This window comes from Tachysurus fulvidraco, chromosome 7, assembly GCF_022655615.1.
Source record: "Tachysurus fulvidraco isolate hzauxx_2018 chromosome 7, HZAU_PFXX_2.0, whole genome shotgun sequence".
In the NCBI taxonomy this organism is placed as follows: Eukaryota; Metazoa; Chordata; class Actinopteri; order Siluriformes; family Bagridae; genus Tachysurus; species Tachysurus fulvidraco.
In genome coordinates, this window is record NC_062524.1 from 14,023,475 (window position 1) to 14,038,582 (window position 15,108).

The window sequence follows — 15,108 nt, forward strand, 5'->3', positions numbered from 1 at the left end:
TCAAACACATTCTGTTGGACTGTCCTGCGTATAATGGCCACAGAAGGGTATTTTATGAGGCCAATTCATTTAAAGAGCTATTTTACAAGGTTTCATCAGAAAAAGTTTTAGAGTTTCTGTCATATATTAATGTAAAAAATTTAATTTAAGTTGTCCCCCACTCAGGGGTTATTGACAATGGTGCTGATAGCCAGCATGTAAAAGCACACTTAGTACGGAGAAGACCACTTATGTCTGTGCTGTTTCTTTTCTGGGGCACGAGTCTGCTGTGAAATCCCGTCCTTATCAGTGTGTTAACTTGGGATGTATTGATATGGATACTCTCTTCACTCAGTCACACTAATAATCATAACACACACCCCGTTACCAAAACTGTTTGCGTGTATATTATATATGGATAATATAATATGTTAACGGGTTGTTGATCGAAGGTTCTGGGTTCATGCCCCAGCACTGCCAAGCTGCCCCTTAACTCTCGCTGTTCTAGTGGTGCTGTATCATGGCTGACCTCGTGCTCTGACCCCAACCTGCAGTGTTAGGACAAAATCAAGGCTTGTATTCTTTTCTATTAAGCTGTGATGAATCTTTGCCCAGTGACACATCCCTGATTCATATTTAAGGTCACTTCACACTTTTGTGGTATAGATGTCTTCACCTGCTCCTAGCTCTGGGTTTATTCCATCAAAAAAACAGGTCATACAAATGTGCACTAAAACAACAGTAAGTCGTTAAAAAAGAAGTAAATTACGTAAGTAAAAGATAATAAATAAGTATATCACTGCATCCGTAGTTTTGTTAGTCTATAAAAAGCTCTATAAAAAGCTCTGTATGAAAAGTCCATTTATAACCAACAACGAATTAAAATCTGAATAGCTGTAAGGAAACAAGAACTTAATTTACTTAGAGTTCAGAGAAGTGGTTAGTTAAATATGTACTTAAATCTTGGACTTAAACATGAAGACGAGCCAAGACAGGAGCTTATATATGGAGCATGTTTATTGCTCACCAAAACCATTTGGCTGTCGTCTGCACGGCTACAGTAAATGCTGTCGTTATGCTGTTTGTTCATCCAGTCTAGTATAATCTGATCTAGGCAGGGCAATGGTGTTTAAAATTAGATGCTCTGAATGAGCATTCAGCAGAAAGAAGTAGAAGTTAAGTCTGACCCGAGCCGGGTTCATACTGGCTGACCTCCACCTGCCCTCCAGCTTGGCCTGTGTCACAGCCGATGCAGTTCTCCACCTCGACAACAGCTCTCCTATAAGATATTTATTCACCAAGACAGTAAGGTCTTCTTTGTTCATTGAAATTCTTTTGTATACAAGCCCAATAAAACAGACCCTATCTCTTCGTGACACTTGGTTAAACTCTTCTTTTTATGAATTGCATTTAGAACTGTACCCAAACCCGGACTATACCATACATCTAAGCCCTGGCCTCGTACGACTCGAGCTTCCGTGGAGTGTCAGTGAAATAAACCAGGTTCTACGTTTGTGTTGTGCATAAAAAGGACCAAGGATAACGTGGCTGTTGTTTTGGTGAGCATGCCGTAGACCTGCACGGGCCTGTTGGTGGAGTAGCTTGGCTGCTCCTCATGCTTAGCAGTCTTCACATTGCAGGAAAATTGGCCCAGAAACGTGCCCTGCCTGGCCGTCTATGGCTGATTTAATCACAGCCCTAAAAGGAACTCCCCTGTGATGCGTCTGGTTTCTGTCTGGGCAGAGTTGGCTGTTGCACTGTGGCGTCCTGGACATCTGGAGAACGGTCTTTGCTGCCGTTTGCCGGGAAAAGGGATTTTTGGCCTTGTCTATGTTGACAAAGACATGAAAATAAGAGCTCCTAGATGTTTAGCTTGCACAGGCACATCTGTTAAAGTCTTACACTTGTTTTAAACTGGAAATAGCCTTACTCTGACCTACCAGGACGTGTTGTTAACGGGACGTCGGCCTCGGGCGTCTCATACGGGGTGAAATTTTCCTAAACAGAATTTGCCGTGTTTGATCTTAAGCACATTAGATCAAGCAACACATGGATGGTGTTATGACTAGGACACGGCCTAAGGAGCTGGCGAGCTCCGTCAACTATTTCTTGTTCCTGTCTACACTGTGTAGTCTATCATTTGTAAAAACATGAAATAGTCTGCATACCGCTCCTTTAAGTTCAGCAGCGTTTAGTCCTTACAGCTCAGCAGATTTCAAATGTCATCTAACCACCATTAAACCCTACTTATGTAGCAGACCATCACTGACTTACTGACTCTGAGCTGCAGCTTGTGATGGTAATGAAGATGGGACATGGCTGGAAACTCGTCAGTGTGTTCAGTTATTGTGAGTGTTTTACACTTGGATGTTTTGTCTCTAGAGAATGTTGAAGTTACAGGAGACACACAGGTAAGTGTGTGAACGGTGCTGATTGTGTTTAAGCACCACACAGCAAGTAGACACAAAGCTGTTTGTGTCAGGATGTCACACCACCGTGCCATGGATTTTTTTTGTAATCTATAACGATACAAATAACACCACAGCCCAGGAGACAGTGGTATTTGATGTTACACACAAACTCAGTGTTCAACTGTTATCCTAATACTACATTATACCTACAGGGCAGTCAAAATGCAACCTTTAAGGCCAAAAGGTTTGAGAACCCATGAAAATGAAAGCCACACACACACACGTGCACACGCGCACACACACACACACACACAAGCTTGGCATCTGGCACCTGCAGCTGAGTTCCTCTCACTTTGATGTTCTCCTTCTAACCTCCACATATCTTTTCCTGCTTCACTTGTTCTCAGCCTTCCTCTCTGGCTCCTTCTGCACACACACGTAAACAAACGCACACACGCGCACATACACACACAAACACACACACACATTGTCTTTGTCTTTTTCATAAAATAGTCAAGACAAATAGTTGTCAGTCTTTTTTTTAAATCAGTATCACACACTCGTATACACACATACACACGCACGCACGCACACACACGCACACACGCGCACACATACACACATATACACACACATACGCACACATAAACATACGCATACACACACTCGTTCACACATTCACATACATACACACACATGCATGCACACACACACACACACACACACACACACACACACACACACACACACACACACACACACAAGCAGTGTGTACCGTGTCACTGACAGTTTGGTACAGTGTCTGTGCTCACTGGTGAATAAGGGAAAAATATAAAGACTAGTTGTGTACTAGTGTTATTTAAACATCAGCTCATTAACTATATGACTTATTTTCTTTTACATATCTGACTATTGATATCTGATTTATCGATGCACTTAATTAAGTCAAGGTGATATTTTGTAAGTTGTCATGGGTTCCTCACTTAAGTCTTAACTGTATTTCATGCCCTGATTTGTTCAGACCAATTGTAAATAAATATCTGCTGGCTGTCTGCTGACTGAAACACTCCAAAATGAATCGTCACTCCATCTGAGTCATGTTCAGTGTTTTCAGTGATTCAGATTTTCCTCAATCCAGTGATGGACAATGTTTCCAGCCCTGTTCCTCTGAAGCCTGAACTCTTAGATGATCCTAATTGGCTCATGATGGTGTGATTGGCAGGAAAGCGAGCGTGAGCCCCTCCCTCCCTGTGGATGGCTATGAACTTGTCAGGATTTGAACCGTTCATCTCCAGGTTATGGAGCGTTCTGTTCTGTTGCACCTCCAGGGAGTTTGAAGCTCACTCACGTTTGTATCATGTAAGGATTGTGTCAGGGTGTTTACATGAGGTGTGCGCGCGTGCGGGTGTGTGTGCGCGTGTGTCCCCGTGTGTGTGTGTATGTGTCCCAGAAGAATGTGTAGACTTCAGGGACCGTACCTGTTATTGCACATCACCTGTGTGTTTCTCAGCAGCAGTGTGTCGAGGTGTGCTGTATGTCTTCAGAATGTTGACTTGTAAAGCACAACAGTCCTCAAATCCCTCACAAGAGATGTAAATGCTATTTACAGTGCTTTCCAAAATTATTGGCACCCTCCATAAAAGTAATTGCCTACATTAGTATTACACACAGATTATTAAGATGTTTCTACTTGGGTTTGTGTAACAGACATTGTGTTGATTGTTGTTTTATTAGGGGGTTAAAACTTTTGTGGTAACTTATTTTAGTGCCCCCTTGTGTTATTGTGCTGTTAAATGGAGGAGGGTCCAGTGATATTGTGCAGGGACAATAAACTCCTTTTTGTTTTGTACAGGCCTAATAGGTGACAGTGTTTATCTTAAACATTACATACACATACACATTACATACACATAAACATAAACATACACATTATTTTTAATAAATGCAGACAAATGATCATTATTGAAAAGGAACCAGCAGGATCTCCATTGCTTTTTATACATGCTGTTTTTCTGAAATTCACACAGGGTTCACACGGGACCTTGAAAGTGGTTAAAAGTGCTAGAAATGACGTGTGTGTCTGTGAAGTGTGTCTGTGAGTATGTCTGTGTGTGGGTGAGTGTGCCTGTGTGTGTGAATTGTTCTTTTCACTGTAAATCCTCGACTAAGTCCAATGACGACTGTTTGTGTGTGTGGTAATATGCAGTGAAATTGGAAGCAGCAACCCCACACGGACAGACCGACTCCAGTCTGGTGATCGCAGGCGGCATTTTCCTACATACAATGTTTTGTGGCTTCTGTGCAGTAAAATGTAAGACCTCCTCAGATGAAAATGCACAATCTCTCTTTTTTTTTTCCTGCACAGTACATTTGTTAGCTGCAGTGTTTTTATTGTGCATACAATTGACCAGTTTGTGTCGGTACTTTTTCCCCTGATCTTTTTCCTTTTTTCTCCTGTTCTAATGTCAGAGCTGGTTAATTGATTTAATAAACTGATTATTTGAGTAAAATTAGCAGCCACAAAACCAGTGATGAGGGTTAAAATTTAAGTTTTATAGAGTGTTTTGTTATAACCTTTCTAATAACATTCCCCTCTTTCTATGCGACACCTGCATGTCCTCATCAGGTAAAACCACCACAGAGGTGTGTTGTGAGACCTTCTATCACTTCAGACTAGACAGGATGGCCATAATTGTGCTTCTGCTTTCATGAGCCTTAAACACCCAACCACCTGGCCTCAGCTTGTTCATCTGCAGGTCACAAGCTATAGGTTCTTACTACCCTTGACTGGTAGAAACCCACAAGTCGTTGTGTTTCTGAGTCTCTCCATCCCAGTTTGTGGCCATTAGCAATTGACTCATAGTTACTCAGTTCTTTATGCTGCTTCAATATACAACACGTTGACTACGAGAACTTTTTTTTTGACTACGAGAGCCGTTGCAGTTCGTCTGTGAGTGCTCATAATGTCCTGGTGTACATATGTAGCTAGTTATTTCTCCAACTGTGGATTGTCCCAAAGAGATAAATGTGCAAAACCTCATTTTTGCTTCAGTGGATAATCTCCTTTGCTGCTCATTCCTTATACTGAGTCTGCTGAAACGTCCTGTACAGGGACGTTCACTCTAATCACACTAGCTGGTGTTACCCAGGTGAAGATGAGCTCTGGTTCCTCTGAAGGTTTTGGGTCACTGCTAAAGTAGAAGTGAAGGTCTGGATAGCTCAATTTATTTTGCCTTTTTCACATACATGTTTATTTATAGATCTGAAGTGCCTTGTTGCTAGGAGATGTCCTTCACGCCATGACGCCATGACTCAGTGCTGTTCCCACTCACATGTTCGAGCTCTTGTCCCTCACACACTCAGCTCATCATGTATGAGCTCCATCTGTGTGCTGTGACCTTTCTCTTCATTACTGCATGCAAGTAAAATGCACTTTAGGTTGAAAAATTCTAACTACATTTTTATAACAAAAGCAAAAATAAAAAACGTCTGCATGAAATACAATTAAAATACAATGTAAGATGAACTAAAGAAACCGAATACTGCATTTTGGGATCTTCTCAGAAATCATCACACAGATTATTGGTCCCCTGCAGGAGGCAGTGTGTGGAAAACGTTCAGCATCTTGGTGGCATCCTGATCATCCTTTAGGTGCTGGAAAACTTGTATTAAACAGAGATGCCTCCACCACAGAGTAGTGCTTTTGGCACTAATTTTTAAAGGTGAATTATCATTAATATTTACTTCAGACAGAGTGGAAACAATGGAAGGACTAAATATGAACGTTTAGTGCATTTACAGTTATACATAAGTATCAGAGTTACTTCTGAATTCATCATAGGTTTACTTTGAAGGTAATTATGTTCAACAGTACAACGATGGCATAAAAACATTTTCATAAATTGCTGTCTAAGGCCATCTTCCTGGTTCCTAAGTGGTACCATGTACTGTAAGTTCTTGTATCTTTCTGCGTTCCATGAGAAGCTCTCCTCAGCAGCGCAGAGTGGGTTTTCATGAGCTGAGGACTCTAAGCAGCAGTAGGACATCATGATGGCTCAGGTAGGTCTGGAGTGCAGAAGAAGTCAGGATCACTGGTATCTCAGCATGTGGAACTTGTCCGAGAGACTTTTCACTACTACAGTTAACTGCTGCCTAACTCGCTTATTTGTCTAGCTGCTAAAATCATTGGTTTCTTTCTTTTTTGGAAGGTTTCAGATTGTTGCATTGGGCATAGATTGGTTTTCTCTCTTTACACTGGCTTGCTTTTCCCTCATAGAAAACTCTCTGGTCTTCATGTTGGTTCTATCAGTTTCATTACCGATGCAGCCTTCACAGGTGAAACCGAGGAGCTGTTACCTGTTTAAACAGTCGATCTAACAGGTCACACACAGGCAACAAGAAACATTCTCCAATATATTAAATCATTTTTGTGCCATGATTAAAATAGTTGAAGACATCAAGATGTAAATATGATATAAATCTGATCCGTTGTCTCATATTCATCTTTTTCTCAAAACAAATGCCTTTGGTATATAAAAAATCTGTAGAATTAGCCTTGGTTTACAGGCAGGTTGGTGTTGTGTTGACGTATTTGCCAGAAACACAACATGCAGCTGTTTAGTTTTGAGTGTGTGTATGTTTTGGCAGTATTTGAGAACACAGATCTGTTTCCAGTTAGCGATCTCTCACTGCATGGGTTTCCTAGACTAAAAGCTGCCACTCTGGAAGATCTGAAAATCCTACTCTCTGGTGGGCTGTGCTTTTATCTGCAAGTGTGGGAACTTTGTTTTATACTCCTCTTACTCTCATACTCTTATAGGTTGTCCACATGCAGTACTATAAGCTGGATGTCCTGGTCACTACATAAAGCCCAATCAGTAACACTTTAACAGGTATATACTGTGTTTTCTGACATATTGGTGCAGCAAAGATGTTTACACTGAATCTTAGATTGTTGCAGCTTTTGTGCCGTTACTGTTGATGCACTATGTAAATGACAGTGAGAGAAATCTGTCCCTTCCCAGACTACATACAGTATGAATGGAGATTTCCCTAGGGTATGACCTTCCTCTCTGTAACTATGGAGTCTTTCAGGAGCATGTGAGTGACTGGGTGTGGGATCTGGGCTCCTGGTCTGTTTTGACTGCTGCTTCAAGGACTCTGTGTTCAGTACTCATAAGATTCATTAAATTATAACACAATTCTGCTAAATATGTTTTACTAAAAAAATATTACCAGTAAAGGAGAGTTGGGTAATTAAAATATTTGATGTAGATTCTACAAATGTTTTGGGGTTATTTTGTTAATTACACCAAGTCTCCCATCTGTTCATCTTTTACTATGGAAAGGATTTGACGTATTGGTGGTCTTCACACAAAGCCTCAGTTTAGTTTTTCCATATCTGTGTTGTGCAGGGTTTGCCTTCCCAGACTGGGCGTACAAGCCGGAGTCGAGCCCAGGCTCCAGACAGATCCAGCTCTGGCATTTCATCCTGGAGCTGCTCAGGAAGGAGGAGTACCATGATGTCATTGCCTGGCAGGGCGACTACGGTGAGTTTGTCATCAAGGACCCGGATGAGGTTGCACGACTGTGGGGAGCCCGTAAGTGCAAACCTCAGATGAACTACGACAAACTGAGCCGAGCTCTAAGGTGAGAATCACGTGTCTCTGTTCTCACGTGTTCTGTCGATACTGAAATCACACATTGATTTAACAAACGTATGAACAAAGTTGTTTTCTTTTTTTTTAAATCAATAAAATGCCATCTATTTTACTTTGTACATTTTGTATTGGCTCCATTTTCCTAAATGTATATTTTGACCGTGTGGTGGTGTGCCATATAAGAGACTGCTTTAATTTAATTGTATATTTTTATTTTACTTCAAGTTTTCTGTAACATTACAACAACAACAATAAAAGGTCATTGGACAAACTGGATCAACCTCTATTCCTCATCTACACATCTGCACATGTCAAGATATCCAGATCAGCCACCAGTATTAGCAATTCAGGGAGCAAAGGAATGACCAGAAAAGGCTGATACAGTATTTATATCAGAATAAGTCTCTGCTCTTCAGCGTTGAGCTTTACACTGCTAACCACAACATGAAGCCAAAGGCACTCTGAAAAGGGAAATAAATGTATTAGAATTCCCTTGTCAGTTCAGGTGCTTCCTGTTTAAACCGATTATATCTTGACATTTATTGAGCATGATTAGACCGAAAAGCAAACACCTGTGGATAAGGTCCAATCATTCACAGTGCCGTCAGACCAAAATCCAAAGCCATGAAGTCCAAGGAATTTTTGTTGAGACCAGATCTTAATGGAGCATGTGTGGAGGTTCTGCTAGTTTTTCCCACTGGCTTGATTAAATTTGAACGTTTATTAGCTTAGTGTTTCCTTACCATTATTCTATATTATTATGTCAAATTTCCACTTTGGACACATTTCTCGCAGTCTTTTGTGGGAACAAGTTGCCAGTGTAATACTGGTGTGCATTCTGGATTTGGACACACGGTGTGACGGACCCTGAGGCGCTTGGGCTACAACAGCAGAAGGCCGTATCGGGTTTCTTTCTGATCGCTCAGGACCGGAATCTGAGGTTACACTGGGTCAGTCTCCACCAACCTGGAGAGAAGATATAGGGTGTCTGTCAGTGGAACATACAGTGCATGTAGTTTCACATTTAATAGAAATAACTTTAGTATATTTCCCCAAGTTTCTTTTCCTTATGTGCAAAAAAAAACACCAGAAGATGAAGATTTTGGGTGTTAAGTAAAGTGCAAGACATGAAGCCAGATGTGCAACAAGTAACTTGTGAACCTCTTGATATTTGTGACTCCTGTGTCACTTACACCTCACTGACACACACATGAATTGCAACAAACCAAGAACATCATTATTTTTCCACCTTTTCTCTCTGATACTCTCACATTTCTTCAGTCTCTCATGAATTCAATTATTGCTCTTTAGAAAATCTGTGCACCTTTTCATAAGGTCCATCTTCATCATTTTTTCTTTTGATGATGTCACTTTTCCTCTATTCTGCAGTCCTTCTGTCTGTCTACATGTTAGTCATGTCTTTGCGTCCCTCTCCATGGCAACAGCAAATGCCCACTTAAACCCTTCCTTGCCATCCCAAATGCCCACTTGAACCTGTCTTTGCCATCCCATAATAATCTATATCACATCAACCTGCACTAAAAGGACAGGTACAGTGTCGACCCCTGTCCCTCCACAACCCCACCAACATACACCCACCACTCTTAAGAGTGATGATGGATGTTTTTGAAGTTTTAGACACACTGTCCTAGTTTAATATCTTTCATCTATACTTTCTCACCTCAGCCTACTTTAATTAAGAATGTGTTGGCTTTATCAGTGTCACTTGTGCAGGAGCCACGTGTAACAACCATGTGATAAACACCTCTGTTTGTATGTCCTGGTGGTTCTCACACGCCATTAGAACTTGCTCTTCACATTATTACCCAAACGCTGGTATAGTTTCTCTAGTCCAGATTGAATGAATGTAATATAAACATTATTTTAAGATAAATGCCCAATTTGTTATGCATGATGAGTTTTATTTCTGTCATTTCTCTACACCAACAAAAGGTTTTGCAAGATACGTCTAATATTGATCATGTTAAAAATCCAATTACGCAACAATTTAAAATCCGTTTATGCTGAATTTTGTCCTTAACATAAGCGTAACCATACCTTCCTTTTCCCCAGATACTACTACAATAAAAGGATCCTGCACAAGACAAAAGGGAAAAGGTTCACCTATAAGTTTAATTTCAACAAGCTTGTGCTAGTCAACTACCCCTTCATTGACATGGGGTCTGCAGGTAAAACTGACTGGGTTTCTAGGATCTTCATTGGATGTAGATATTTATAGATCTCAATCTATATGTATGACCACTTCCTTTGTCATTCTTATTTGCATTGAAGGTTCCAGTGTGCCTCAGAGTGCTCCTCCGGTCCCATCAGGTGTAGGAACCCACTTTCGTTTCCCTCCCTCAACTCCATCTGATGTTCTCTCCCCGAACGGTGAAGAGTTGCGCAGTCCTGGTGTGTTCACCAGTGTGGCACGGCGGGCAGCACGTGGGTCTGTATCCGATTGCAGCGATGGCACCTCTGTAGCCTCAGAGCTGGAAGAGGTGGGCATGACTGGCAGTGATGAGCGTCCTGCAGAGCGAGCCTTCAGATCTCTATTCTTGCCACATCATCCGCGACTCACTCACGACTCTCTGTTCCGCATGTATGGAGTTCCTCCCCCAGGCGCAGTACACTATCCTGCCTCACCTCTGCCTGGTGCCCCCCTGCTGCCCCCACAGCTCTCACCTGCACTGTCCATGACTTCAACCCCCAGCTCACACCTTCCCTATACACCCTCACCATCACTGGCATCACCCATGCCCGGGTCACACTTCTCATTCAGCCCCGAAGACATGAAGCGCTATCTGCAAGCACATGCACAGAGTGTCTACAACTACCACCTCAGTCCGCGCGCCTTCCCACACTACCCCAGCATTGTTGTGCCCCAGCCCAAGCGTCCTGATAAGGGCATGGCAGGGCCAACAGCAGGCACACACTTTGTTGCTCACCCACTGCACCATCAGCAGCCTGAAGATCCACATCCCTCACCTTATAAATTCAAGCTTCAGCCCCCCCCGCTGGGCCGAAAGCACCGTGATGGCCCGCCCCCTACATCAGCAGGACTCTCGGGCACTTCTGGTACTCCCTACACAGGCTTGGGTGAGTGCGGTTCTGCCACGGGGCAGGGTTTCAATTCTTCATCTTCTGGACTGACCAGCAGTGCTTCTGGTGGACCACCAAAAATCAAGGTTGGTATTTCCTGTGTAATATAATGAAGTAAATATTGGCTGCACAATCGTACAAATCATAAAGTTATGGGTCCTCTGTTCTGTAGCACAAGACAACATGATGCTTTACATCACCAAGAATTGTTTTTGGTTGTTTCTTTGGTTGTTGAACGTTGACAACATGATTTGTCCACCTCTGGTGTGTAGACCACTGTTTGGAAACAATGAGATGCACATGACACATGACCTGGTTTCAGACAGATACGTGGAGCCTAGCCACTTGTTTATAATCGGACTTTAAATCTATGAAGCAGATTTAAATGATCTAAAATGTTATCCACTTAATATAGATTAGCAAACAACAGGCATAGCATTTACACCAGAGACAATCTGAAGCATGCATGTCTCTCAGTGACTAACTTGTTTCCTGAATAAGACATAAGGATTTAACTCTACAGTAAGAAAGTGAGCTTCTTGTCGTGTCAGCCAGGGATTTTTTGTTGATCTTAGGGGAGTTTCTCAGCAAGGTAATCATCTTCATCTTAGTTGTGTGAATTACAAAGAAGCTTCTCTGGTCAATGAATACCCCAAATTGCCTGTAAAACCTACTGTGAGCTTGGAAAGTGGTCCAGTTGTGTGGTATGCAGAAACATCAAGTATGTTTATGATCATTTTCCTGATTCAGTCAAGATCACAGCACAGTTTATAAAACAGTTCTCACATTATGCTAAATGTCTGCAACCATTAGATGTGGCTGACATTGACTATAACATCCTACACATTAGATTCAACACATTATACATGTCATTGTTTACTGTTTATGTAAACGTGCAGCTTCATTACTTCCTTTTACTCTGCAGGTTGAGTCGGTCTCAGACATTGAATCAGAGGAAGAAGTGGAGGTCACCGATATAAGTGAAGATGATGACAACTGTGATGTCTTTGCTCCATCACACTGCAACGGCCGTCCTGCCCTTCTGCCCTACCCTGATGGGATCATGGATAATGAAGAGGATGAGCTTGAGGAAGACCTGTTTAAGACCCCAGCAGCACCCTCTTCTGGAACTATTAGTGGCATTGCTGCTGCGGTTGGCATGACTTTGCCAGGCCTCAAAACTGAACCCAGAGAGGGAAGTCCCAGCAGCCCCGGTGGCACCCAGTGCATCCCACTTAAACTGCGTTTCAAGCGCCGCTGGAGTGAGGACCAGCGAATGGAGGCAGAAACTGAGGAGGCTGAAGACAAAAAGAGTCGTGCTGAAAAGGAGGAACCCTCAGCCCAAGAAGCTCAATCTCAGAAGGTGATGCCAGTTGAAGAGGGAAGGAGCGGAGGGAGCTTGGCTGCTCCTCTGGGTGCAGGCCTGAGGAGGGTGAGCTCTGAGCTCCAGAAAGCAACAGCACAACTGTCTTTAGAAAACAATGGGTGCTAAGGTGATAATTGTACATTGTGTTGCATGTAAGATGTTGTGCACCGAGCTGTGCTTACCTGTGTGCTGTGTGTACACACCTTAAGACTCAATGAATGAAAGGATAAATCTATATGCAGTAACTCCTAGCTGTTTTCTACACATGCACACAATCACAGCTTCACTCTTGTTGAAGTGCTGAGACACTACAAATGACCAATACTGACTGTTAATCCTCTGCAGAATGATTTAATGAGGCCTGTTTCTGCACCCACCCAGGCTGCTTATTTCTCACTTATCACTTCTTTATAAACTTCTGCTAGTTACATTAAAGGGAGGAACATCGATGCCTCACGACCAGATTAAAAAAGTGCCCGAAACTGTGGTCATTCATACAGATCAGTGAATAAATGAGAGGTGACAACCTTCATATTGAGAAAGGACCTTTCCCACCTCAAGATGTAGTGCTTATGACGCATTAGACATACAAAAATTATCTGATGATGACTCTTCATCCCCCCACCATTTAAATTAGGAACGATCTTCTGTCAGCATGACATGCTTAAATAAGACTCCAGTCCTAGGAGGGACACTTGCAGAACAAGTTTGCCTTTTGCGCCCCAAAATAGTACCTTTTCTGTCACTTCACATCTACATACTAACTGCTCAACACCATCTTCTGATGCTCTTGAGGTCCAGAAGTGTATTTCAGAAAAGGTATAGGGGAGCACATCTCTCCACAGTCCTGTTCACTCAGCCTCTGCTGGGGGTAAAAAGGGACCACTTGACCCTCCACTGATACACAGCTGTGGTGTGGACTAGATTTTAGTATCCGTACTATTTAAAGCTTGACATTAATGCCTGTGACCAAGTATGACTGTATATAATGACTCCTTCGCCCCTTTTTCTTCACTATAACACTGAAAAAGAGCCTTTTAGCTTGTTTAGTTGGTCATGCTGGTCGAAAATCTCAGACATACATTAGCAAGACCTAATCTCCACTCTGTGGGTCCATGAAGCCTTTAACAAAAAGAATTTAGAAAGTTAGACTGTGCCTTTTCTGTTCAAGCACATTTGCTTACCTTTTCTTAAAAAATGCTCCCAAATCAAAACAAAGCCCATATTTTGCTGTTTTTGCTATAAATATATATGTATATATTTGATACAGATTATCTATCTCCAAAATTGGGAATAGATTTGATGATTCTATTTTTAAAGATATTTCAGAGACACGACTTTTTTGAGAATGGTTAGGATTGATAGTGTTATTAAAGTAAATACTGTAACTGATTGTACCTTAAGCCTTGATGTTTTATGATCATTGCTCAGATACACATGATCAGATGCAGAACGCAGGGTAAAGGCAGCATTACTTCATGCAAGTTGAACAAGTTGTCAGCTCTACCCTCTGCCACCTTGGGGCATAACATGAGCAGATTCTTGTGATAGACCTGCTGTCAGTGGCATTGAGGTTCTGCTTGAGCAGGAGGAAGTGATGCAGGAGCTGAGCTCAGGACATAAAGCAGGTCAACGGCAAAAAAATCATTCTATGGCAGTACAAAATTTAGCCACAATCTCCTTTATTGCTTTATCTCTCTTTTGTGGTTTATCGGTACAAGTGCATTGCACCAGCTCTACCATACAGCTGCCTTACTTCATACTTGTATAAAAAAAAGTGCATATATTTTTCATATCTTATTATAGTCCTTGCTGTTTTTATTATATCTAGACATCATGTATTATTTTTTTAAACAGTGATATTACTGATATTTTGTACCCTTTCTCGAAACCTTAAACTTCTTAAAGTTATTACAAAGTGTATTCCAAATTCATACTGGCGGTTTCTTGCTTTGTATCTTTGCTGGTTTTAATCATTTAAAAGCCAGGTAAAGGGATGGGGGAACATTATGCTATCACATTATTTGTATCTAAATATATTCTTTTTTTTTTGTGTGTGTGTGTGTACATATTTTTTGCATTTTGGTGGACTGGGCAACAATGAAGAGATTTCTTTATTTGAATAAGGCATCTCTTTCTTTTCTGCACATTTCTGTACAAGTATTCGTTCATCTTTTCCTCGCACCCACACTTATACTCTCAGCAGTTATGTTTAACACTCTAAAGAAGATATGTAACTTGACCTTGTGAGGAAATGTACTCTAGGTTCTCCTGTAAACTGTAATCAGGGTTCATTAAAAACAGGTAAACATGAATTAAACTGCCTTTTTGGTTTATTTCCCACCCTCTCCAACCCGATAGCCCCCAGTACCAGGCTCAGAATGTAAAACAAATAAATCATGAATGTATCTACAAGCAGCACACCAGACATATGGGAAGAAACCCATTACACAACACAAACACAACCTTGGTTCAGTCTGAGATTCTACAGAATCCAATGGTATAAGGATCGTCGCTGTGTGAACAATATTCACAGAAATAGAAGGAACACTGAGCAGCCATAACACTGACTTTGCTCTTACCTTTCGTG

The 15,108-nt window shown here is 41.7% G+C and overlaps 1 protein-coding gene across 2 annotated transcripts in view; it reads left to right on the plus strand.

Moving 5' to 3' along the window:
- The window catches only part of erf (Ets2 repressor factor), a 35,703-nt gene extending 20,870 nt beyond the window's left edge, over positions 1-14,833 (plus strand). The window contains exons 2-6 of one of the 2 annotated variants that reach the window (XM_027163650.2): positions 7,210-7,282; positions 7,805-8,039; positions 10,124-10,239; positions 10,343-11,238; positions 12,078-14,833. In XM_027163650.2, the coding sequence (XP_027019451.1) occupies positions 8,008-8,039; positions 10,124-10,239; positions 10,343-11,238; positions 12,078-12,644 (1,611 nt within the window). In that variant the 5' untranslated portion in view covers positions 7,210-7,282; positions 7,805-8,007 and the 3' untranslated portion in view covers positions 12,645-14,833. The remainder of the gene's footprint in view (positions 1-7,209; positions 7,283-7,804; positions 8,040-10,123; positions 10,240-10,342; positions 11,239-12,077) is intronic. The other variant, XM_027163646.2, reaches the window with a different exon arrangement.
- The last annotated feature ends 275 nt before the right edge of the window (positions 14,834-15,108 follow it).